The 27,406-nt window shown below is 36.0% G+C and overlaps 1 protein-coding gene across 1 annotated transcript; it reads right to left on the bottom strand.

Annotated features, from left to right (window-relative positions):
- Positions 1–544: 544 nt before the first annotated feature.
- Positions 545–2,917, bottom strand: LOC107917649 (pollen-specific leucine-rich repeat extensin-like protein 3). The gene has a single exon (XM_016846953.2). The coding sequence runs from the start codon at positions 2,709–2,711 to the stop codon at positions 876–878; it is 1,836 nt and encodes a 611-aa protein (XP_016702442.1). The 5' UTR covers positions 2,712–2,917; the 3' UTR covers positions 545–875.
- Between the last annotated feature and the right edge of the window lie 24,489 nt (positions 2,918–27,406).

Here is a 27,406-nt window from a genome sequence, read left to right as displayed (position 1 = left end):
CACAAATCAATTTGTATTGAATTCATATTTAAATTAATTGAATAAGATTTTTAAAATTGAGTGTAAATCTTGATATTTAAATTATTTTTTTTAATAACATTAACTCAATTAATGTGGATTGAAATGGGATGGCAAGATAATAGTGGCATTTATAGAATTGCTGTCTACATCAATCCAAGAGCATATTTATTCCTTGGAATTTAAATTTGGATTTTTCTTTTTCTTTTTTTTTTGTTTTTGTAATTTGAGTCATTCCAACCGAATTGTATAATAATTTAATAATTAGAAATATTTTTAATTACATGTTATTATAAAATCGTATAAATGTTAATATAATTATTTTACTATTTAGTCAACAACTAATTTCACCTATAAGCAAAGATTTAATTCTTATTTTTTTACGTTAATTGATATAAATATTATTGTCAGTGTAAGAGGACATCGATTCAAATGTGTTGAAGCGCATTAAACAAATATGATCAACACTTATAATTAAATTGTTCAAAAAAATTATTTAAACTACAATATTAAAATTAGTAAAATATAATCAATAAAAGATTAGTTTATTAATTATTAATGTACAACTCTAAAAAAAATTATGTACAAGTAAGGATTTAACTCTTTATTTTTTACGTCAAAAACGTTCTATCTAGATGTAAATTAATTTCTCAAAATAAAACTAAAAGAAAAAGTGGAAGTTCCATAAACAACTTGAAGAGACAGTAATTCCCATATAACTTTGGCCGATGAGTATTGCGCGGAGAGAATTATATATACATTCTCTTTTAGTGACTACCTATCAACTAATTAACAATACTATGTTTATGTTGTAAGATTGTTAAACTACTAAAAGGAAGTAACTGAAGATGTTCCCATTAGTATCCTGGGAACTTTGGTGGAGGCGGTGATGAGTACTGGAAGCCGATAGTTGGTGGTAGGATCACTTCTTTTTTTGGCGGTGGTTTCGAGACAATAGGGGCAGAAGGAGGAGAAAGAGGTGGAGGAGAATGCACTGGTGGTGGAGGAGAGTGAACAGGTGGAGGTGGAGAGTGGACTGGAGGTGGTGGTGGAGAGTGGACTGGTGGTGTCGGGGGCTTAACAACTGGAGGTGGCAATTTTGGTGGTGGAGACCGTTCCCTTGTTACAGGTGATTCCTCATGTTTCGGTGGTTTTTCCACTGGTGGCGGGGGCTTAATAACTGGCGGAGACCGTTCCCTTGTTATAGGTGATTCCTCTTGTTTCGGCACTGGTGTCGGGGGCTTAATAACTGGCGGTGGCAATTTTGGTGGTGGAGACCGTTCCCTTGTTACAGGTGATTCCTCTTGTTTCGATGGTTTTGACACTGGTTTCGGGGGCTTAACAACTGGCGGTGGCAATTTAAGTGGTGGAGGTCGTTCCCTTGTTACAGGTGATTCCTCTTCTTTCGGTGGTTTTGGCTTAAGGGGCTTTTGTTTCGGTAGTTGTGGCTTTGGCCGCGGTTGTGGAGATCCACCACCACACATTGATTGACTGCATTCAACTGGTCGACTTAGCACTGGATGACATTCTTTAGCTGACTTCTGCTTAGGCCTATCTGGTATGCAATTGCTAACATCGTCGAACACACAGTCCCTCCGCTTGGATGGCTGGCAAGATTCAGCCTCACCATTGAAATAGTTGGAAGAAAACGTAAAGTTCTTCAAGCTCGGCAATCGACAAATGTCATCCGACGCAAAACCAGTTAACATGTTATTTGCAACATTCAATTCTTCAACTTTTCCAAGCCCTTTAAATGTCTTTCCCAAAACACCACTGAAAGAGTTGGACGAAATGTCCAAAACCGTCACATTTCCAAGCATCCCCATCTCCACTGGCAAGCAACCTGTGAGATTGTTGTTTTGGAGCACAATCTCGTTCAACGTATTGAACATCTTGCCGATGCTTTTTGGAATACAACCTGAAAGCTTGTTGTTGGCAACCACAATGACGGAGGCCGGAGAAGACCCAAAAGTTTCAGGAATGATGGACACAAACCGATTGTTGTTTAAAAACAATGCATCCAAGTCCTTTTCGAACAACGCAGATGGCAATTCACCTTCAAAATTATTATACCTTAAATCAAGGAACTTAAGCGCAGGTAAGGATATAACAACTTCTGGGAAAGGACCAACGAAACGGTTGTTGCTAACATCCAATTCATGAAGAATAGTAAGCTCGGAGAAACTCTTGGGAATGATCCCACAAAACCGATTAGTGTTTATGTGAAATAGAGCCAAATCAGTCAATAGGCCTAACTCAACAGGCAGGTATCCAGCAATGTCGGCATGGTTAATATCAATGCCAGCAACGACTATCAACTTTCGATCGTCGAGTGCATGTGCGCAGAAAACTCCTTTGTAATCGCAAACATTGGGACCTTCCCAACTGTGAGTGGTCTTCAGAGGGTCCGAATGTACAGCACTTTTCCATGCCTGAAGTGCAATGTAAGCACGTCTAAGCCTGGGATTCTCAAACGTGAATTTAAGCTTCACATGAGATTCATAATCATCAGGCAACTTACCACCCTCAGGAAGACTTAAGAGCTGGCGACGAGCGATGAATGCTGTTTCAGAATCGGAAAGAGCAAGAGAGAAATACGGTGACGACGCTAAAGTGAGAGAAGAGATTAGGAGAAGCACTGGGAAGCAGCTCGAGGCGTCTTGAAGAAATGCTATTGTTTTCATGCTCATCATTTAGGAACCTTGGAGTAACCTAAGGCTACTGATAAGGAAGAATTGCTTTATAAAGTATTGAAGGAAGTGGTTAAAACACATTTGAAAGGCACTGCAACAATCTCTCTTTTGGTCATCTATTGGTCACCACAAGTTTTCCTTTCATTTTCTACCTTTACTCCTTTCCGTTGATATCTCTTAATTGGTAATGTCATGACATGTGTAACTTTGTGCCTAAATTTGATTCATAGCAGTTTCTGAAAGAAAGATATTCCTAAACTTCATATTATGTTCTTCATTCTCTATATTTGCTACATTTTTAAAACTTCATTATATCAAACATTTTATTTTAATGTCACCAAACGATAGCTGGTATCTTATCTTAGGTGATAAAATCACCATTGAACTCAAAAACTCAATCCTACAAGCTCCACATTTTTTTTATTTGTACATAAATAAGTCGTCGTTTCAAATATAACAATTTTATTGAAGAATAAATTAAAGATTGAAGACTTGTTTACGAATAAGCTAAAGATTAAAAGTTTATTTCCATATAATTAAAATATACACACCAATGGTGTCAAAATTAGTCCTGAGACAGTGCTTCCTGCAAGAGAAGTATGGAATGCTTTTTTAATACAATGGCCAGCTAATATGCAAGAATCAGATTTTTGGGTATGGTTTGAACATTTTGCTAGGAGCAGTTGAATGATTATCTTTTAAGCCTAGTTTAGCATTACTTTTAAGAAGCATTTTGTAAAAGTAATTTTAAAAAATATTTTTAAAAAGTTTAGTTTAAAATTTAAGTGTTTAGTATTGTTGTCAAAAATTACATAAATAAATATTTAAATAATATTCAAATTAGTTAATATTATGATATTTTAATAAGAATACAGAAAATAACTTATTATTTTTTTGTTAACATTTTATATGAAAATAAAATTTAAATATTTTTAAGCTATTAACTAGAGAAGGGGAAGTACCGTATGTTGTAGGGGTGAAAACATAATTAAGCTGCCAAAAGTGCTTTTTGGAGAGAAAAGTTAAAATTTTAACTTCTCCATATGAGGAAAAGTTCTTTTGAAATGCCAAAAATTTTCTTCAAAAGTTACTTGTTTAGTATTCATTTTGCTTCAAAAGTGCTTTTAAAAAACACTACTAAACACAGCCTTAGAAGTACAGTCTATGATTGTTTGGGTTTTATGTAATTCTCAGAATAAACAGGTTAAGGAGAACAATATACAATCTACCCAAAAGGTAATTGCGAGGATTCTTAAAGAATTTGATGAATTGGAAATCATATTATATGGTCATTTGCCATTGAGTATGGCATGATGGTCTCCTCCAAATGGTCCTTTTGTCAAAATTAATTTCGATGCAACCTTCAAAGTGAACCTGTGACAATCAAGATCAGGGTTTGTGATTAGGGACATGGAGGGTCTAGTAATGGGTAGTGGAATGGTGGTTAACACATATGTTTGCGATGTGTTCATTGCTGAAGCTTTGGCCATTCTTCAATCTCTTCGGTTTGCTAGTGAGATGGGCTTTACCATAGTGGTGGTGGAAGGAGATTTTGGCATGCTAATTTCGAAAGTCATGCAAAGACAAGGGGATAAGTCTCAAATTAGTGCCTATATCAGTGATATTAAATGTCTAGCATTTTTTTTCTAGAGCTATTTCCAAAATACGAGTAGGGAATGTAATATGGTGGCTTATGAGATAGCAAAAGAGGGATTCTGATTAACAAAGATCACTTACTAGGTGAAGGAAGTTCCTGATATAGCGATGACAATGATGCAGACTGGCCGGTGATAGGTTGATCCTCCGGACTGAACCAATGACCTATAAAGAGGTGTGATTGCCCATCATTTGCTTCTATGATGGCCCCCTGGTGGATTTGGTTAGGTGGTTATTTTTATCAAGATTCAGTCGTTTCACTGTTTACTGTAACCAGTGAGATGATATGCTTTTTGGAAGAAGGGAGTAAGCTGGAGAAATGGTTTTTGAAGAGTAATTATCTTAAAAATGCCGAAAATTTAAAAAATTACCAAATTAGGCCATTTTTTCAAAAAAATACGAGACTAGGTCGATTTTACGAAAACACTTCCAGTTGAAAGTGCTTTCACTACATAAGCTGAAAACGTCTCTAGTTGGAGCCGTTTTTCCCCAACGATCATTTCACTCCAACATCTAGTTAAATAGCCATTAGGACTAACAGCTACCCCAACCCCCAACGATCATATTTTCTTTTCTATATTAACACCCTCCATTTCATTTTTTATCCAATTCAATCTCAACTTTCTCTCACATTCTCAAATTTCTCTCAATTCCCTCTTCATTTCTCACTTAGAATTTATTTCTCTCTCAACTCTTTTTATTATTATTAAAATTCTTAATATTTTCGTAAAATATTTTTTTATTACAATTTATTTTGTGTTTTTCGAAATTAACAATAACATAATCTCTAATTCGTTTGGATGGCAATTATATTTTTATCGATCAATCACAAATAGTAAGAATTTTTTTATACTATATTTAATGTAATTTAATTTAAATATTTTCTTGTTATATTGGATTTTAATATTTTGTATTTTTTTTATATATAAGGGGAAGATTAAATTTTGGAGGCGTATATTTGTAATCCACCCGTTCCTTCATCACCCTTAATCGAACCATACTTGAGAGATGCTAGATTTTTGCACGTGGCCCTTATTGGTCAGGGGTGTAAATTGGACCCCACACTTGTAAGCGCGTTTGTAGAAATGTGGAGACCTAAGACGCATACATTTCATATTTTATGCAGGTAGTGTACTCTGGAGGACGTGCAGTTACAACTTGGGTTATCAGTGGATAGGCGGGTAATGACTGGGTTAGTTCAGGCATCCGGTTGAAGAGATGTATATAATAGCTTATTTTTAGTCAAATCAGAACAGCAGTTTTGGGACCACAAATTTGAGATCAAAATAGTTATTTTATTATTATTTTAATGTTCGTGGCATGATAATATTATTGTGTGAAAGTTTTGTTTAGAAATTTTATCATTTGATTAGTTAATTTCATAAAAAGGACTAAATCGCATAAAGTAAAAAGTTGGAATTCTATAAGCTAAAAGGGTTTATTAGTTATGAAACTTTTAAGTGGAGGTCCTTATGTTGTAATTAGACCATTTGAAACATGAGTGGACAAAGATGAACATCTTTTTAATGGTTTTAAAGGTTAATGTACAAGGTTAATTTAGTAATTTATGTGTTAATGTTAATAAAATAAAACAAATAAAATAATTTGGTGTTGTCATCTTCTTCCCTAGCCAAATATTGAAGAATAGAAAATCCAAAATTTAGGTTTTCATTCGACCATGCTTGGATAGATAATTAAGATCAAGAAAAGCAAAACTCGGATCTAGATCGAGGGAAAAACAAAGTTCTTGACTAATCGATCAGTTTAGCTGCTTTTACATTTGAGCTAAGTTCATATGTAATAAGCATTGTTATAATTATGCCTTAAATGCTTTGATATTGCATAAATTGTGTATACGAGACTACAATTGTGTTTGACGACAATTCAGTTAATTATGGGCACTTAGTGTGCAAAATCGAGATAGCTTTGGTTATATATTTGCACTTAGTGTGCGAGATCGAGATAACTTCAACTGTATATATGGATATATATATTGGCACTTAGTGTGCGAGATTGATACAACTTCGGCTATTTATTTGGCACTAAGTATGTGAGTTTTCCAAGTATTCAAAAATATTCCGAATGGTTTAACGGATATGTCAAAGATGTGAATGAGTATGAGTTAAATACGAGAAGGTATAGATATGTACTTGAACCGAGTAATACACTGAAATAATGAAAAATTATGGAAATTACATTTAATTTGATGGATGCAAATGTGGTAGGTTGGTGATATATTATGAGATATGTTATGTTATGTTTTTGGCTTAATTTGAGTTTATATGATGAGTTGATATAAATGCTATACGAACTTACTAAGCTATAAAGCTTACTTTGTGTATTTCTCTGTGTTTTATAGTGATTTCAAAGCTAGCTCAGATTCGGGGATCGTCGGAGACATCATCACACTATCCAACTATTAGTTTGGTACTTTTGAGTTTATGTTTTAAGTATATGGCATGTAAAGGGACTTTGGTCATATTAGTTATGTTTTGGTAGTGAATTTTTCCAATTAAATTGGCTTGTAAATGTATATGTTTTGGTTTGTATATATAGCCATGAGATTTGGCTTAGTTTGGTTGTTTTGGATGTATATGTATATATGTGACAATGGCCTATGATGTGGTTCATAATTGCTTGCAAATGGTTTGTGGCAGTTTAGTATTTAAGGTAGCTAATGGTTGGAAATGGCTATTGTATGTTGAGATTTTAGGTAAGGTAAAATGTTTGGTTGAATTGAAATGCATATTGATGCTATGTATTGGTGCCTTTGAGTTGATGTAGGTGAGCACAAGTTTGGGTGGCAAAATGGCTTGGTAAATAACCTATTTTTTTGTCCACACAGGGAAGAGACACAGGCGTGTGTCTCAGCCATGTGTAACACACGGTCATGTTACACGACTGTGTGTCCCCTAGTATTAAAATTTAAATCAAGTTAGTATGCTCCACATGGCCACACGGCCTTACACACGGGCGTGTGACTTGGCCTTTTGGCATAAGTCAGTATACCTTATAGGATTTGCACGACCTAGCACACGGCCTGGCACATGGGCATGTATGGCCATTTTTAGGGCACACGGGCTAGCCACATGGGCATATGTGTCGGTTGTATGACCTAAGTTAGAGAGTTACATGGGGTCAGACACGGGCTGGGACACGGCCATGTCTCTCATTTTGAATGTCTACACGACTTGTGACACTGGCGTGTCTGTTGGCCATGTAAGACACACGGTCGGGCCACACGGGCGTGTGTCCCCTGTTTTATGCAAAAAAAAATTCTAAATGTTGAAAAATTTTCTAAGTTACTAGTTTAGTCCCGAACTACTTTCAATGCATGTTTTGGGCCTCGTAGGCTCGTATCAGGAACATATTGATTGAGATTGAATGATAATTGTATGAAATGTGAAAATGTATGCAAAGTGAATGTTTATTTGTTTTATAAGTCTGCTAATGATTCGTAACACTATTCCGGCATTGAATATGGGTGAGAGGTGTTACATTTATTGGTATCTGAGCTACAATTTAGTCGGTTCTTGGACTAACATAGTGTGTGTGAGAGTCTAGCTATACATGCCATATATAACCTGTGATAGTGTGATAAATCCTGACAATTTAAAATGTATTTTCATATAGTAAATAGATCATTATCGAACTGTAGCTGACGATGTTGAGAGTAATGCGCCAGCTACCACCCAAGGGGCAGCGCCTTCTGAATCTAGAAATGTATTGAATAGTCACGGTAGAGAGGCGAACGAAGTCTTTTTCCAATTGATGAATGAGTGGTTCACAAAATATGTCCAGATAAATCCGGCTGCTCAACAACCTCCACCCCCACCTAATCCTCAACTTGTTCCTGTAACTCCTCAAAGTGTGGAAATTTTGCGATTAAGTAAGCCGCCAGTTGATAAGATCTAGAAATATGGGGCTGAAGAATTCAGAGCTACTATTGATGATGATCCCGAGAGAGCTGAATTTTGGCTTGAAAATACTATTCTGGTATTTGATGAATTGTCGTGTGCACCAGCAGAGTGTTTAAAATGTGTTGTATCACTTCTGAGGGACACTGCATATCAATGGTGGAATACTTTGACATCCGTGGTGCCGAGAGAAAGAGTTGCTTGGGATTTCTTTCAAGCTGAGTTTAGAAAGAAATACATCAGTCAGAGATTCCTTGATCAAAAGCACAAAGAATTTTTAGAACTGAAACAGGGTCGTATGACTATGACTGAATATGAAAGAGAATTCGTACGACTGAGCAAATATGCTCAGTAGTATGTTTGTATCGAAGAAATCATGTGTAAACTATTTGTTGATGGGTTGAACAAGGATATTAAACCTCTAGTTGGAATCCTAGAATTGAAAGAATTTATTGTTCTGGTTGATAGAGCTTGCAAAGGTGAGGAGCTTAGCAAAGAAAAGAGAAAAGTAGATTCAGAAGCTAGAGACTTGAGAAAAAGACTGATGGGTAAGCCATATCAATATTCATCAAAGAAATCACGAGATTCGTATAGTCGATCTAATGCTTTAGTGGGATATCAGAATAAAGATCTAGAAATCAAGACATGAGTCCTAAAGCTCAAGTTACTTCAGTCTCGAGCGTTGGTAGTGTAAGAAACAATAAACCTGAGTGTCAACAGTGTGGAAAACGACATTTTGGGGAATGTTGGGCAAAATATAATAATAAAGTTTGTTACAAATGTGGTTCACAAGATTATTTTATTCGAGATTACCCAGAATTAACTGAAAAAGATAAGATTTAGAGTGAAAGATCGAGTAACAAAGCCGCTAGAGGGAGGCCATTGAAAAATGCTGGAAATGTGACCAGTAGAGGTGCGACAAAAGATTCCGCTACGAGATCTGAGGCTAGAGCACCTGCTAGAGCTTATGCTATTTGAGCTTGCGAAGACGTGTCATCATCAGATGTTATTACGGGTACATTTTCTCATTACGATACTAACGTTATTACATTAATTGATCCTAGATCAACTCATTCGTATGTTTGTGAGAATTTAGTGTCTAGTAAGAAATTTCCTGTTGAATCTACTGAGTTTGTGATTAAAGTATCAAACCCTTTAGGCAAGTATGTGTTAGTTGATAAAGTTTGCAAGAACTGTCCTTTAATGACTCGGGGTTACTGTTTTCTGGCTGATTTAATGTTATTACCATTTGATGAATTCGATGTAATTCTGGGTATGGATTGGTTGACTCTGCATGATGCTGTTGTGAATTATAAATGAAAGATTATTGAATTGAAATGTCAGAATAGTGAAATTATACGAATTAAATCAGATGAATTGAGTGAATTACCTGTTGTGGTTTTGATTATGTCACCTTAGAGATGTGTGAGAAAAGGTTGCAAAACTTATCTTGCGTATGTTTTAGATACAAAAGTGTCTGAATCAAAGATTGAATCAGTGCTTGTAGTCAATGAATATCCGGATGTATTTCCAGAAGAATTACCGGGGTTACCACCAATAAGAGAGGTTGAATTTGCTATTGAGTTAGTACCTGAAACTTCACCGATATTAATAGTTCCGTACATAATGGATCTGACAGAATTGAAAGAGTTGAAATCTCAGTTGCAAGAATTAACAGACAGAGGTTTTGCATAACCTAGTTTTTCGCCCTAGGGTGTGCCAGTATTGTTTGTAAAGAAGAAAGATGGGTCAATGAGAATGTGTATTGACTATCGAAAACTCAACATGGTTACAATAAAGAACAAGTATCCGTTGTCGAGAATAGATGATTTATTTGATCAGTTGAAAGGCATAACTGTATTTTCAAAGATTGATTTGAGGTCTGGTTATTATCAGTTGTGAGTTAAAGATTCGAATGTGCTAAAAACTGCTTTCAGAAGGAGGTACGGACATTATGGATTTCTATTTATGCCTTCCGGATTGACTAATGCTCTTGCGGTTTTTATGGATTAGATGGACCGAATTTTTAAACCATATTTAGACAGATTCGTTGTTGTTGACATTCTGATCTATTCACGTGATGAGTCTGAGCATGTCGAGCATTTGAGAATTGTGTTACAAACTTTGAGAGATAAGCAATTATTCACTAAATTCAGCAAATGTAAATTTTGGCTTCGAGAAGTCAGATTTTTAGGGCATATTGTTTCAGCGGAAGGTATAAGAGTTAATCAGAGCAAGATTTCAATAGTTGTTGATTGGAAACCACCAAGGAATGTATCCAAAGTTAGAAGTTTTTTGGGATTAGCTGGTTATTATCGACGTTTTGTTAAAGGATTTTCGATGATTGCTACACCAATGACCAGATTGCTACAGAAGGATATGAAGTTTGAATGGTTCGAAAAATGTCAACAGATTTTTGATCAGTTAAAAGTATTGTTAACAGAAGCACCGGTTTTGGTTCAACCTGAGTCAGGAAAAGAATTTGTAATTTATAGCGATGCGTCATTGAATGGTTTGGGTTGCGTGTTGATGCAAGATAGAAAAGTGATAGCTTGTGCCTCGAGACAGTTGAATCCGTATGAAAAGAATTATCCAACACACAATTTAGAGTTGGCCACTATTTTTTTTGCATTGAAAATTTGGCGACATCATCTCTACGGTGAAAATGTCACATCTTTATTGATCATAAAAGCTTAAAGTATATTATGACTCAGAAAGATCTGAACTTGCGACAACGGAGATGGCTCGAGCTATTAAAAGACTATGAGTTAGTAATTGATTATCATCCGGGAAAAGCTAATTAGTCGCAGATGCACTGATTAGAAAATCATTATATGCTTTGCGAGCGATGAATATTCGATTTTCATTATTTGATGATGGTTAGATATTGGCTGAATTGAAGGCTAAACCGGTTTTTCTTCAGCAAATATGTGAAGCTTAAAAGTGTGATACCGAGTTGCAAGTTAAACATGTGCTAATTGCGTGATTTTGTGATAGGTTTTAATATTTATAATTAATTGTTCTTGAAACTAACTATTATCGCAATGTAGGTAAGTGTACCTATCGAGCAGTAGTATAGTTTTAGCAAGACCGAATTGTCGAACCCAAAGGAACTAAAAGTACTAGTAATGACTGTCTTTTTATTATCTAGCCTAAGAATAAAGAGGTTTTTGTTTTAACTAATTAATTATCTAAACTAAGAATTCACAAAGAATGGAATTGGGGAATTGCTTTTTGGAAAATCGATTGAATTAAGACCATACCTAAGGAAAAATCCATCTAGACTGTACTTGTTATTTTGGTTTCGAATCAAACAATTTATTCATTTAACTTGTTCCGTAGATATCCCTAAGTTATGTTATTATCCCTATTCAAGACTAATAACGTCTAATCCCTAGATTGAATAATTGATACCTTTCTCTAATTAACACTCTAGGGTTGCATTAACTCGATCTATGGATTCCCTTATTAGGTTTCACCCTAATCCGGTAAAATCTTGTCACCCTATGTCTAGGCGCGCAAACAACTCCGCTTAATTATGACAAATGTACTCTTAGACAGGGTCTATTCTTATTCTGAATAAGAGCTGATCCTTGAATCAGTATCTTGGGATATCAAAACAAGAATTAAGAACACATAATTAAGAACAAGTTAAATATTTATCATACAATTCAGAAAATAATAACAAGATTCATCTTAGGTTTCATTCCCCTTAGGTATTTAGGGGTTTTAGTTCATAACTAAATAAGAAAACATCTCAGAATAATAAAGAATACAAAACATAAAAGAAAACCCAAAACTCCTGAAGGGGAAATTGAGGAGAGATCTTCAGTCTTGATGGTGAATCTAGCTTCTGAGATGGATCAATCGGCTTCCTTGGAGTAATTCCTTACTCCGTATTCTGTGTCTTTTTCTCCTTCCTCTAGGGTGTATTTATAGGCTTTGGAATGCCTAAGAGCCCTCAAAATTAGCCTTTTTCGAATTGGACTCAACTTGGGCTTGGCAGGGACACACCCGTGTGCGATTACTTCAGGTCGTGCTCGAGCCTGCCAAATTGACACAGCCGTGTGGTTTACCCGTGTGAGGAGGTTCAGGCCGTGTTGATTTCGTACTTTGGCCCATTTTTTCTGTTTTGGCCCGTTTCTCGTTCCTTTTGCTCTCTTATGCTCTCCTAAGTATAAAACATGAAATTAAAGCATTAGGAGCATCGAATTCACCAATTCTAATGGAAAGTCATCCATAAAATGTGTTAAGCATGGGGTAAAAATATGTATAAATTACGGTTTATCAAATACCCCCACACTTAAGCATTTGCTTGTCCTTAAGTAAAATTCTCAACTTATAATAAAAAATAAATTCTTCTCAACTTATAATTTCTATCGATAATATCTCAAAATAATCCATAGGTAATCATACATTGAGAATTCAACTAAAATAACATAAAAGTTTCAAACATTCCAAGTTGAGTATTTAATCATGCAAACATATGTGTCTCCCCTTATCTAAGTAATTACCTTTGGTTCAGAATATCACAGAGTTTCACATCTTCACTAAAGATTCACTCAAATCACTCGAGGTGTTTAAGGACAATAAATGAAGCACTCAATAGTCAATAATGAAAAACCATTACCATAAGCTTGCATGAAAATCAAATCTCCACCACTATAATTTAAGATGATACATCAATCAAAAGGTCTTTAGAGGGTTGTAATGAGGCTTGGTTAGGGGGTGTGGTCACAAGCTGAAAGAAAGGGTTAGAATCAAGATTGAGTTGAAAAATTACTTAACTAGAAAAATAGCTAGTCATCAATTGCGTACAATAGAGCTTTTCTCAGAATATGGAATCTAAATATTGAAGCTTACAAAGTATACATGGTTTTTTTAAGAACAAATTAAATAACATAGACTAACTATTAAGAACAAAACATAGCTAAGCAATTTATTCAGCTCAAATCTTGACAAAAATAGGGATTAATTTAGGGGATTTCAACAATAATGGGTTAAGGGTTAATATTAAGGGTAATACGAGAAATGGCTTGTTAGGCTCAAGGGGGTTTGCTAGGGGTTAATCGTGGAAGTAGGCTTTTCATGGCATGAGTGGGTTAATCCTAAGTGCCTTAATCATTTTAACATATCAAATTAAATGGTATGGTCTCGAAATGCATAATCAAGCAAGTTCTAGAATAACAATTCAATACTGATGCACTCAAAGCAATAATAAAAGTGAGCATGAAAGAATTAATAGATGCTCAAAAGGCTCAAAAATCTCACAAAAATTATGGTTTTTTGCTATTTAAAACTTGTGAATTCCAACTCAAAGTAATACCTAAACTTTGGGGAAACAACCTAAGATTTTAAATTCTTAAAAATCAACTTATCATGCTTGATTCTCTAATGCCTTGAGGTTTAAACAATCAATGCATAAATGCCTATGTTTTAATTCAAGATATATCAATCAATGTCATAAATCAATCAAAATTTATCTTAAATACGATATGAAAGCTTTTCAAGAGAATAAGGTAGTCATTCAGGGATTTTTCTGATAATGAAATAAATACCCCCTAACACTTAAGATGTACATTGCCCTCAATGTATAAAGAGAGATATTAGAATATAAAAATAAGATAGGGAGAGAAGTGAAAGTTCCTGAGTAAAAAATGGATGAAATTCCTGGATTAGCGAGAGCGAGTTGTTGGAAATAAAGCTGGAGGACAAACATGATTCTAAAGAACAAAAAAGAGAATTGGGGGAATAATTTGGTAGTAATCATAAAGATAAGCCGTGTTTTAAAAACAAAAGAATCTTCAAAAATTAATGAAAGAAAAATAAAAGAAGATAGATAATCTTTTTTTTTCAAGTGGCACGACCAGTTCACACGCCCGTGTGGATCGTGTCCAGCCCGTGTTTGTCGCGAAGGGAGATATTGTCACACGGCCTTTGGGCATGCCCGTGTGTCTATATGATCATGTTACACGATCGTGTGTGATGTGGTTCGCTTCTCCCATAGTCGTGTAGCTCTGCGCATGCCCGTGTTATTTTGACAGTGTTGTCCATGGGTGGTAGACACGGGTGTGTCGCACGCCCGTGTGCATTTGGTATATTTGACCACGACCAGGTCGCACGCCCGTGGCCACTTATCGTATCCCATGTTGGGAAAGATAACTTTTACCCTTTTTTCGCACGGTCGTATTGCACGACCGTGTTTTCGTCTGTGTTGGTCACACGGCCTTATGCATGACCGTGTGATCGGCCGTGTGGAGTTGGGAACCTGTGCTTCAAAGACTCTGTTAGTGACCTAGATGTTTAAAAATTGAAATTTAAATAATTTAAAACCATTAGTAGTCAGGTTGCCTCCCGAGAATCGCTTATTTATAGTCTAAGCTCGACTATTACCTTGTTGGTTTATTCAGGGCAGTTTGTGGAGTCATAGCTCCTCTCCATTGTCTTTAAAATTCTCATCATTATAAAGCTTGAGGCAATGTCCATTTACTTTGAAAGTACTGTGTGATGGGTGACTTACCTCTATTGTGCCATATGGCAGAACAGATTGAATTACGAAAGGTCATGACCATCGTGATTTAAGTTTCCCAGGAAACAATTTGATTCTTGAGTTGTATAGGAGGACAAGATCTCCAACTTCAAATTGTTTTCGTTGTTTTAAATGATTGTCATGGCACTACTTTGTTGTTTCCTTATATAGGCGTGAGTTTTCGTATGCATTGGCTCGCCACTCATCAAGTTCGTTCAGCTGCATCAACCTATTTTTTCCTGCAAGTTCGGGATCAAGGTTTAGAAATTTAATAGCCCAAAAATCTTTATGCTCTAGTTCGAATGGTAGATGATAATTTTTTCCATAAACAAGTCTGTACGGTGATGTTCCTATGGGGGTCTTAAAAGCAGTTCTGTAAGCCCATAAGGCATCATCTACTTTCATTGCCCAATCTTTTCTGTTTGATTCCACTATTTTTTCAAGGATCCGTTTGATTTCTCGGTTTGCTACTTGGACTTGTCCATTAGTTTGAGGATGGTATGGGGTGGCTGTTCTATGATGAATTCCGTATTTCTTAAGAATTTTTTCAAATTGGGTATTATAAAAATAAGTGCCCCTGCCACTGATAATTGCTCTAGGCGTTTCGAATTTCGAGAAGAGTTTCCTAAAGAAATGTACTACCACTCTAGCATCATTAGTAGGTAGAGCTTGGGCTTCCACCCATTTGGACATATATTAACTGCTACTAAGATGTATTTATTCCCAAATGAACTAGGGAATGGACCCATGAAATCGATACCCCAAACGTCAAATATTTCACATGAAAGCATATAGTTTTGAAGCATTTCATCATGTTTAGATATGTTACCTGTCCGTTGGCATTTGTCACAGGAAGTAACGTACCTGTTAGCTTCTTTGAATAATGAGGGCCAGTAAAAACCTGATTCAAGTATTTTATGTACGGCCTTAGTTCCACTATAGTGTCCTCCAGTTGGCCCTAAGTGGCAATGTTCCATTATTTTTGATGTTTCTGATCTTGTAATGTATCTCTTAATGACTTGATCTGCACATCTGCAAAAAAGAAAGGGGTCGTCCCAAAAGTAGCTTTTCACATCACTAAAGAATCGTTTCTTTTGCTAGAGTGTTAACCCTTTTGGGATAATGTTAGCGGCTAAAAAATTCGCGATGTCTGCAAACCAATGTACCTCGGAGTCAAATATAGTGAAAAATTTTTCTTCAAGAAATGAATCATTTATTTCAACTTCATCTAGTTCTTTGGTATTGGAGTTCTCGAGCATGGACAGATGATCAGCCGCGAGATTTTCAGCTCATTTCTTATCCTAAATTTCCAAGTCAAATTCCTGCAATAGGAGAATCTATTGAATTAGTCGAGGTTTTGCATCAGTTTTAGTTAAAAGATAGCGAAGGGCGGAATGGTTAGTGTAAACAACAACTTTAGACAATATGAGATATGATCAAAATTTATCAAATGCAAAAACCATAGCTACCAATTCTTTTTCTGTAGTAGTATAATTCTCTTGTGCAGCTGTCAGAGTTTTGCTAGCGTAATAGATAGGCTGAAAATGCTTGTCTCTTCGCTATCCCAATACTACACCTACTGTAAAATCACTCGCATCACACATTAATTCAAATGGTAAGTTCCAATCAGGTGCAATTATGATTGGAACATTAATTAATTTATCCTTTAAAGTATTAAATGCTTCTAAACATTCCTGATTGAAATTAAAAGGTATATCTTTTTTTAGCAATTTAGTCAAAGGCTTAGCTATTTTAGAAAAATCCTTAATAAATCTTCTATAAAAACCAGCATGTCCTAAAAAGCTTCTAATAGCCTTAACTGAACTAGGAGGGGGTAATTTTTCAATTGCTGCTATTTTAGATTTGTCCACTTCAATCCCTTTACTGGAAATTTTATGCCCTAATACAATACCTTCTTGAACCATGAAGTGACATTTCTCCCAGTTAAGGACAAGGTTTGTTTCCTCACATCTTATTAAAACTCGTTTTAAATTTTTAAGGTAGAGATGGAAAGAGTTACCTGAATACTGAGAAATCATCCATAAATACTTCCATGATATCTTCCACGAGTTTGTCAAAGATGGCCATCATACAGCGCTGAAAAGTGGCAAGAGCATTACATAATCCAAAAGGCATTCTACGATAAGCAAACGTACCATATGGGCATGTGAATGTCATTTTTTTCTTGATCTTCAGGAGCTATTGGTATCTGGAAGTAACCAGAGAGTCCATCTAGAAAGCAGTAGTACATATGCCCGGATAATCTTTCCAACATTTGGTCAATGAATGGCAAGAGGAAGTGATCTTTTCTTGTGGCATCATTCAGTTTCCTGTATTCAATGCAAACTCTCCATCCTGTGACTATCCTTGTTGGGATTAATTCATTCTTCTCGTTAGTCACAACCGTCATGCCTCCTTTCTTAGGGACAACCTAAACTGGACTTACCCAAGAACTGTCAGAAATAGGATAAATAATTTCAGCATCTAGAAGTTTAATTACCTCGGCTTTAACAACTTCCTTCATGTTTGGGTTCAGTCGTCTTTGAGCTTGTATAGACGGTTTGTATTCATCTTCCATCAAAATTTTGTGGGTGCAAAAAGAAGGGCTGATTCCCTTAATGTCAGAAATTTTCCAAGCTATGGCCTTTTTATGTTCTTTTAATACTTGGATTAATTCCTCTTTCTTCTTGGGTTGCAAGTTAGAAGCAATAATAACTGGTAATGTAGAATTATTTCTAAGGAATGCATATTCCAAGTGGTTTGGTAATTGTTTAAGTTCTAGTTTGGAAGGCTCTTTAATAGAGGGTTTTTGCTTAAGTTCATCGTTTATCTCAGTGCCCTCATATTCTACTTGTCTGGAAAAATGCTCATTAGGTTCATTATCTGTCTCCTCTTCTTGAGTTGGATACAGTTCCGTCGTCTCCTTCTGTACAATTTCTTGAAAAGAGTCTTGAGTAGTATGATCAATAGAGTCAATAAAATAATATGAATTATCCTGTTCCCTAGAGAACCTCATAGCATCATAAATTTTAAAGATAATCTCCTTGTCACCTACTCTAAGTACCAATTTACCGTCACCCACATCGATTATAGCCCTAGCAGTGGCTAAAAATGGGCTCCCTAAAATTAAGGGTACTTCCACATCTTCATCCATGTCAAGCACAACAAAGTTAACAGAAAATATGAATTTATCTACTTTTACAAGTACGTCTTCTATAATACCCCTAGGATATTTAACAGATCTATCGGCTAATTGAATACTCATTCTAGTAGGTTTAGTTTCCCCATGACCAAGTTGTTTGAACATTTTATATGGCATCAAATTAATGCTAGTGCCTAAATCAGCTAGTGCTTTCTCAACATTCAGACTACTAATTAAGCAAAGGATAGTAAAACTTCCTGGATCTTTCAGTTTGGTTGGCAGCTTGTTTTGGAGTATGGCTGAGCACTCCTCGTTGAGTTCTACTGTAGATAAGTCCTCAAACTTCCTTTTATTTGTTAGAAGCTCCTTAAAAAATTTTGCGTATGTAAGCATCTGCGAGATGGCTTCAACAAAAGGTAAGTTGATATGTAATTGCTTAAAAAGTTCAAGAAACTTACCGAATTGTGCATCAATGCGATCTTTTTTCAATTTTGCTTGGTATGGAACTAGTGGTTTATATTCCTTCGGCCCTGGTTTGTCACTATTTTTGGGTTTTTCCTCCACCCTTTCGCTTACCACAGCTTCTTGTGTTAGCTTCTTTTCAGATTCCGCGAACACTTTCCCACTCCTTAGTGTAACGGCTTTTACATGCTCTTTGGATTTGGTGTTACTAAGTAAACTTCCTAGTGGTCTTTCCGAAATTAGTTTGGAAAGTTGGCTTATCTGAGTTTCGAGCACTTGGATCGACGCTTGTTGATTTTTAAGTGCTGTCTTGGTGTTATGGAAATGAGTTTCTAACACCGATATCAACTTTGAGAGCATCTCTTCAAGGTTCGGCTTCTTTTCCTGTTGGTAGGGTGGTTGTTGGTAGCCTGGAGGTGGTTGTGGTCTTTGATTTCCTTGACCGCCTCACGAGAAATTGGGGTGGTTCCTCCAACCTGCATTGTAAGTGTTACTGTATGGATTTTTTTGAGGTCGAGGATTATTACCCATGTAATTTAATTGCTCGTTATCCATGTTGTGGCCATAAGGTTGATATTCCAAATGGCTTGTTCCACCTCCACTTGCTTCGCACTGCATTACTGGGTGAACCTGTGAAGAACCAAGTAAACCATCAATCTTTTTACTTAGAAGTTCTACCTGATTTGACAGCATAGTAACTGAATTGATGTTATAAACGCCTGCTATTTTAGTTGGCTTAATCCTCATGACTTGCCACTGATAGTTATTTAGTGACATCTCCTCTATCAACTCATAAGCATTTTCAGGTGCTTTATTATTGATGGTGCCGCTAGCAGTTGCGTCAACCATTTGTCAAGTCGAAGGATTCAGGCCATTATGGAACGTTTGAACCTGTAGCCAAAGTGGTAACCCATGGTGAGGGCACCTTCTTAGTAAGTTTTGATCTCTCCCATGCATCGTAAAGAGTTTCTAAGTCCATCTGCACAAACGAAGAGATATCATTACGTAATTTAGCCGTTTTAGCTGGTGGAAAATATTTTAATAGAAATTTTTTAGTCATTTGTTCCTAAGTAGTGATTGACTCTCGTGGTAATAAGTTCAACCACTGTTTAGCTTTGTTTCTCAATGAAAAAGGGAATAATCGAAGACAAATGGCATCATCAGAAACACCATTAATTTTAAATGTATCGTATAATTCTAAGAAGTTCGCTAAATGAGCGTTGGGATCCTCATCCTGCAAACTATCAAACAGAACAAATTGCTGTATCATTTGAATAGTGTTAGGTTTAAGTTCAAAAGTATTTGCTGCTACAGAAGGTCTAACTATGCTCGATTCAGTTCCTGTTAAAGAAGGTTTAGCATAATCATACATATTGCGTGGAGCAGGATTTTGATTAACCGCAATTGTAGGGGGTAGCTGATTGTCTTGGTTTTCAGCCATCATTTCGGTTGGGGGTTGAGTATCGTCCTCTTGCTCGTTCTCTATGCATCTGAAGCTTTGCCTTATTTCTCTTTTGTTTCTGCAAACTGTGCGATCGATTTCTTCGTCAAGAAGTAGTGGTCCTGACGGGTTTCTTCTAGTCATAAATTATAAAAACCTGTCAAGAGAAGGAAAAAGTAAATTAATAAGTAATAATAAAAATAAAATTAAATTAAATTGCAAGAAAAATAAATGGCTAAAGTAATAAAAATTGAGCATTCCTAATATCTTAGTTCCCCGACAACGACGCCAAAAACTTGATCGCGTGATTTTGTGATAGGTTTTAAATATTTATAATTAATTGTTCTTGAAACTAACTATTATCGCGATGTAGGCAAGTGTACCTATCGAACAGTAGTATAGTTTTTTCAAGACCGGATTGTCGAACCCAAAGGAACTAAAAGTACTAGTAATGACTGTCTTTTTATTATCTAGCCTAAAAATAAAGAGGTTTTTGTTTTAACTAGCTAATTATCTAAACTAAGAATTCACAGAGAATGGAATTGGGGAATTTCTTTTGGGAAAATCAATTGAATTAAGACCATACCTAAGGAAAAATCTACCTAGACTGTACTTGTTATTCTGGCTCCGAATCGGACAATTTATTCATTTAACTTGTTCCGTAGAAATCCCTATGTTATGTTATTATCCCTATTCAAGACTAATAACGTCTAATCCCTAGATTGAATAATTGAGACCTTTCTCTAATTAACACCCTAGGGTTGCATTAACTCGATCTATGGACTCCCTTATTAGGTTTCACCTTAATTTGGTAAAATCTTGTCACCTTATGTCTAGGCGCGCAAACAACTCTGCTTAATTATGACAAATGTACTCTTAGACAGGGTCTATTCCTCCTTTGAATAAGAGCTTATCTTGAATCAATATCCTGGGATATCAAAACAAGAATTAAGAACACATAATTAAGAACAAGTTAAATATTTATCATATAATTCAGAAAATAATAACAAGATTCGTCTTAGATTTCATTCCCCTTAGGTATTTAGGGGTTTTAGTTCATAACTAAATAAGAAAACATCTCAGAATAATAAAGAATACGAAACATAAAGAAAACCCACTCCTGAAGGGGAAATTGAGGAGAGATCTTCAGTCTTGATGGTGAATCTAGCTTCTGAGATGGATCAATCGGCTTCCTTGGAGTAATTCCTTACTCCGTATTCTGTGTCTTTTTCTCCCTCCTCTAGGGTGTATTTATAGGCTTTGGAATGCCTAAGAGCCCTCAAAATTAGCCTTTTTCGAATTGGACTCAACTTGGGCTCGGCAGGGACACACCCGTGTGCGATTACTTCAGGCCGTGCTCGAGCCTGCCAAATTGACATGGCCATGTGGTTTACTCGTGTGAGGAGGTTCAGGCCGTGTTATTTTCGTACTTTGGCCCATTTTCTCCATTTTTGGCTTGTTTCTCATTCCTTTCGCTCTCCTATGCTCTCCTAAGTATAAAACATGAAATTAAAGCATTAGGAGCATCGAATTGACCAATTTTAATGGAAAATCATCCATAAAAAGTGTTAAGCATGGGGTAAAAATATGTATAATTTACGGTTTATCATGTGCAATGTGAGTCAAATAGTGATTCAGAATATCTGATCGAAGCTGATGATTTTTAATGTTCCGAAACAGAATTTGCGTACCCAAGAATTCTGAGATTATTCAAAAAATTTTGCACGAAGCATATAATGGATGTTTACCTGCTCACCTGGGGAGTACTAAAATGTACAATGATCTGAAATAATGTTATTGGTGGTCAAGAATGAAACAAGTAAAAGCCGAGCATCAAGTGCCTTCGGGTTTGCTATAGCCAATAATGATACCAGAGTGGAAATGGGATAGATTTACGATAGATTTTGTATCAGGATTGCCTTTATCTCTGAAAAAAAAGATGCTATCTGGGTTGTCGTTGATCGACTAACGAAGTGTGCACAATTCATTCCGGTGCGTACAGACTATACACTTGATAAATTGGCTGAATTGTATATACCTGAGATCGTTAGATTGCATGGGGTGCCAGCTTCGATTATTTCAGATAGAGACCTGAGGTTTACATCACGATTTTGGAAGAAATTGCCCGAAGCTCTGAGTACGAAGTTGAATTTTAGTATGGCATTTCATCTGCAAACTGACGGTCAGTCTGAGAGAGTAGTACAAATTCTTGAAGATATGCTTCGTTGTTGTATTTTAAAATTTGAAGGCAATTGGGAGAAATATTTGCCATTGGTTGAATTTGCGTATAACAATAGCTTTCAATCGAGTATAAAGATGCACCGTATGAAGTTTTTTATGGTCAAAAATGCAAAACTCCATTGTACTAGACGGAGTTGAGTGAGAAAAAGACTCATGGGGTTGACTTGATCTGAAAGACTGAAGAAAAAGTGAAAGTAATTCGCGACAGTTTGAAAGCAGCTTCAGATAGACATAAATCGTATGCAGATTTGAAATGAAAAGACATTGAATTTAAGATTTGTGATAAAGTTTTTCTGAAAGTTTCTCCGTGGAAGAAAATCCTTAGATTTGGTCGGAAAGGCAGGTTGAGTCCGCGTTTTATCGGGCCGTAGGAAATCATCAAAAAAATAGGACTAGTGGCATATCGATTAGCTTTATTGTCAGAGTTAGAAAGGTTCATAATGTGTTTCATGTGTCGGTGTTATGACAATATCGATCGAATCTATCACACGTAATTTCGCCATCAGAGATTGAGATTCAACCTGATATGTCATATAGCGAAGAACCGATCAGAATTTTAGCTCGTGCGATTAAACCGTTGAGAAATAAAAACATAGCATTAGTAAATGGCCTGTGGCAACGTCACGGGATTCAAGAGGTTACGTGGGAACCCGAGGAAGTTATGAGAAAATAGAACTCTAACCTATTCACTGGTAAGATTTTTGGCGACGAAAATCTCTAAGGGGGAAGAGTTGTAACAACCCATTTTTAGTCAAATGGGAACAGTGGTTTTTGGACCACAAATCCAAATCCAAATCCAAAATAAAAATATTTCTTTTATTATTATTTTAATGTCTATGGCATGATAATATTATTGTGTGAAAGTTTCCTTTAGAAATTTTATCGTTTGATTAGTTAATTTGATAAAAAGGACTAAATCGCGTAAAGTGAAAAGTTGGAGTTCTATAAGCTAAAAGAGTTTATTAGTTATGAAACTTTTAAGTGGAGGTCCTTATGTTGTAATTATACCATTTGAAACATGAGTTGACAAAGATGGACATCTTTTTAATGGTTTTAAAGGTTAATGTGCTAGGTTAATTTAGTAATTTATGTGTTAATGTTAATAAAATAAAACAAATAAAACAATTTGGTGCTTTCATCTTCTTCCCTAGCCGAATATTGAAGAATAGGAAAGCCAAAATTTAGGTTTTTATTCGACCATGCTTGGATAGCTAATTAAGATCAAGAAAAGCAAAACTCGGATCTAGATCGGGGAAAAACTAAGTTTTCAACTAATCGATCAGTTTAGCTATTTTTACATTTGAGTTATGTTCGTAAGTAATAAGCATTGTTATAATTATGCATTAAATGATTTGATATTGCATAAATTGTGTATACGAGACTATAATTATGTTTGACGACGATTCAGTTAATTATGGGCACTTAGTGTGCGAAATCGAGATAGCTTCAGTTATATATTTGCACTTAGTGTGCGAGATCGAGATAGTTTCTACTGTATATATGGATATATATTGGCACTTAGTGTGCGATATCGATATAGCTTCGAATATTTATTTGGCACTAAGTGTGCGAGTTTCTGAGTATTCAAAAATATTCCGAATGGTTTAACGGATATGTCAAAAATGTGAATAAATATGAGTTAAATACGGAAGGTACAGGTATGTACATGAACCGAATAATATACTGAAATGATGAAAAATTATGAAAATTACATTTAATTTGATAGATGCAAATGTGGTACGTTGGTGATATATTATGAGATATGTTATGTTATGTTTTTGGCTTAATTTGAGTTTATATGATGAGTTGATATAAATGCTATACGAAATTACTAAGCTATAAAGCTTACTTTGTGTATTTCTCTGTGTTTTATAGTGATTTTAAAGCTAGCTTAGATTCGGGGATCGTCGGAGACATCATCACACTATGCAACTATCAATTTGGTACTTTTGAGTTTATGTTTTGAGTATATGGCATGTATAGGGACTTTGGTCATATTAGTTATGTTTTGGTAGTGAATTTTCCCAATTGAATTGGCTTGTAAATATACATGTTTTGGTTTGTATATATAGCCATGAGATTTAGCTTAATTTGGTTGTTTTGGATGTATATGTATATATGTGAGAATGGCCTATGATGTGGTTCATAATTGCTTGCAAATGGTTTATGGTAGTTTATTATTTAAGGTAGCTAATGGTTGGAAATGGCTATTGTATGTTTGAGATTTTAGGTAAGGTAAAATGTTTGGTTGAATTGAAATGCATATTGATGCTATGTATTGGTGCCTTTGAGTTGATGTAGGTGAGCAAAAGTTTGGGCGAAAAAATGGCTTGGGAAATAGCCTATTTTTTTTTATCCACACAGGGTAGAGGCACGGGCATGTGTCTTAGCCGTGTATAACACACGGTTATGTTACATGACCGTGTGTCCCCTGGTATTGAAATTTAAATCAAGTTAGTATGCTCCACATGGCCTCACACACGGGCGTGTGACTTGGCTATGTGGTATAAGTAAGTGTACCCTACAGGATTGGCATGGCCTAGCACACGACCTGGTAGACGGGCGTGTATGGCCATTTTTAGAGCACACAAGCGTGTGTGCTGGCCGTGTGACCCAAGTCAGAGAGTTACACGGGGTTGGACATGGGCTAGGACACAACCATGTGCTCCCATTTTGAATGACCACACAGCTTGTGATAGGGCGTGTCTATTGGCCATGTAAGACACACGGCCGAGCGACATGTGCGTGTGTTCCATGTTTTATGCAAAATTTTTTTTCTAAATGTTGGAAAATTTCCTGCATTACTGGTTTAGTCCCGAACCACTCCTAATGCATGTTTTGGGCCTCGTAGGCTCGTATTAGGAACATATTGATTGAGATTGAATGATAACTGTATGAAACTGAAAATGTATGCAAAGTGAATGTTTATTTGTTTTATAAGTTTGATAATGCTCCATAACCCTATTGCGACGCTGAATACGAGTGGGGGGTGTTACAACGTATGCCATCAACTCTTGGGGAGGATTTCAAAAATGATTTTTGGAGCTCGAATAGATATGAATTGGTTAAAAAGGAATTTCAGTAGGCTCGATGAGGATTTGACTAAATTTCAAAGGGAACAACACACTCAGACGTACATCCTTATAATTAACGAGGGTCTCCTAATGCCCGATATGTCACGAAATCTTGTCCATTTAGGGTGACTTCTAAAACTCCTGACTTTAGAGAAGTGAGCGAACTCAGATGGGGGTCAGTCACGTTGGAAATGTTGTACCGAGAGATGTGTCAGGCGACGACACCACAAAAAATCAAAATCAATGGTTGTATGCTACTCTTACAATGATGGGCGCGGTATTGGCTGACATTTTTACATCTTCAAGCACACTACCCTTACACATTTTCACTCGTCACAAGGTAAAAATATTTGATAATATATTTACCAAAAAAAATTATTTAAATTTTAAATTATTTTGTTAACATATTATTTCAATAGGTAGAACCATGAGTTGAGTCACGTGGGACTATTAAATGAGCTTTGAGATATACAACTTCTGTTAGACCAACAATTGAAAGCAAAAGTATGTCTTTTTTAAATTTGAAATACGTAATATTAACGTAGTTCATTTAAAAATTAGTAGTATACAGATAACTAAAATTTTTATTATTTGAATATAGTTTGAATGGACATCATTCTCTGATCTGGTAATTCAAGAATGCATCCCGTCCGAATTCTTAGTCAATCCCAACATTTGGCACGTGAAGGTGTCATTGGTAGTGTACGCTACTGTGGAGATGCATGAGTCGGATAAAGTGTTGCGGTAATTTGAGTTCAGACGATTGATTCCACCGGCACCACTAGACATCAAAGACTGCATCATGTCAACTTGCAGGGGAGAACAAATAAGAATTGGCCTACATTCCACGTGCAATATATCAACATTTGGAACAATAGGTACGAGTTTTTACTTACTCGCGAGGCCATTGTCGCACCTGAGTTAGCCTACTATCCAGAGTACATGCCATGGTTGAGGGTCCATGACAAGCCATATCTACTAGGTGAAGAGGCGAGAGGTAGACAACCACATACGAGGAAGCCACGATGGGGGCCTAGGAATCCAAGGTGAAAAGGCCACGACAGAGCTATCGAGACATGTCCAGCATCTACACCTATGCAACAACCAATACTAATGGCTGTACCACCATCCGGTTAGTATGATTCGACTTATTCTGGTGCTTATACTAATCCCATCTTTTTTACACAAGCACCACATATTACACCAAATTTTTCTGCTTTTACTTCGATGCCAGGTTTTTCTTATGAACCTCTATCCCCGACGTATTACACATCGATGCCATCGACATTTCTGATGATGACATATTGGCCGTCTATGTTTGGGGCACCAACCGGGAGTTCGATTGTTATGCCATCGGTGTATGGGACACAATATAGTTATACTCCTACATCGATGGTGTCAGAAACACCTCCAAGATCATTGTTCTACCAAGGAGGACCATCTTCGTAACCACCTATTCTTAGACCAGAGGATACATGATGGCAACCGAGGAGTAGCTGATCGCAATGAGCTAAGAACAAATGAGAATAAGATGAGAGGTTGAGACTACAACCTATACTAGAGATTGAACTAAGAAGGAATCCGACTCGTAACTTTCGACCACCCCATGTAGCATACATTCTAACCAGAGATTGGATTGATTTATTTTATTTTTGTACTTTTCATGTAAATTTTTAAATAAATATGAAATATTTTTATTGTATCGATGTTGTACGTCCTTATGTTTTTAAATAAATATCGTTTTGCATCAAAATTGGTTTTCGTTGTCATTCCATATTATTAAATCAAGTATGCATGGGAACAATAGAGCGATGTTGTATTTTTTTTATTTGTATGGTATAATAAAAACATGTGTTTACAAATTACATCAAAATTTGAGTATGAATTAAAAAAATATATGTTAATGAGCTGTTGTCCTTATATCATCTCGTCGATGTGGACATTATGTGGCAATTTCTCTTTTTACAATTTTCTTTACTCGTAATTGGCTTATGCCACTCAATGCTAAAATAGATTGCTTTTAGAGACCCAGGGTGAGTGGCAATTGATTCAGAAAATTTTCCCAGGGTAGTGGGGAGTTGAAATTACTAAAGGGAAAATGCTTCACGTAGGACGTGCTTTCAGTGCACTGTCAAAAGAAAAAAACACTGAAAGCATGTCTAGCTAGAAGCGTTTTCAGACATGTCAACAGAAACTACGTCCAACTAGGTGTCCTTTCAGTGCTTTTTTTTTT

This window comes from Gossypium hirsutum, chromosome A01 (assembly GCF_007990345.1).
Source record: "Gossypium hirsutum isolate 1008001.06 chromosome A01, Gossypium_hirsutum_v2.1, whole genome shotgun sequence".
Taxonomy (NCBI): Eukaryota; Viridiplantae; Streptophyta; class Magnoliopsida; order Malvales; family Malvaceae; genus Gossypium; species Gossypium hirsutum.
This window is presented reverse-complemented; position numbering and strand designations above follow the sequence as displayed.

Excerpts from the sequence above, each read along its gene's own strand:
- LOC107917649 (XM_016846953.2), bottom strand. The coding sequence starts at position 2,711 with ATGATGAGCATGAAAACAATAGCATTTCTTCAAGACGCCTCGAGCTGC.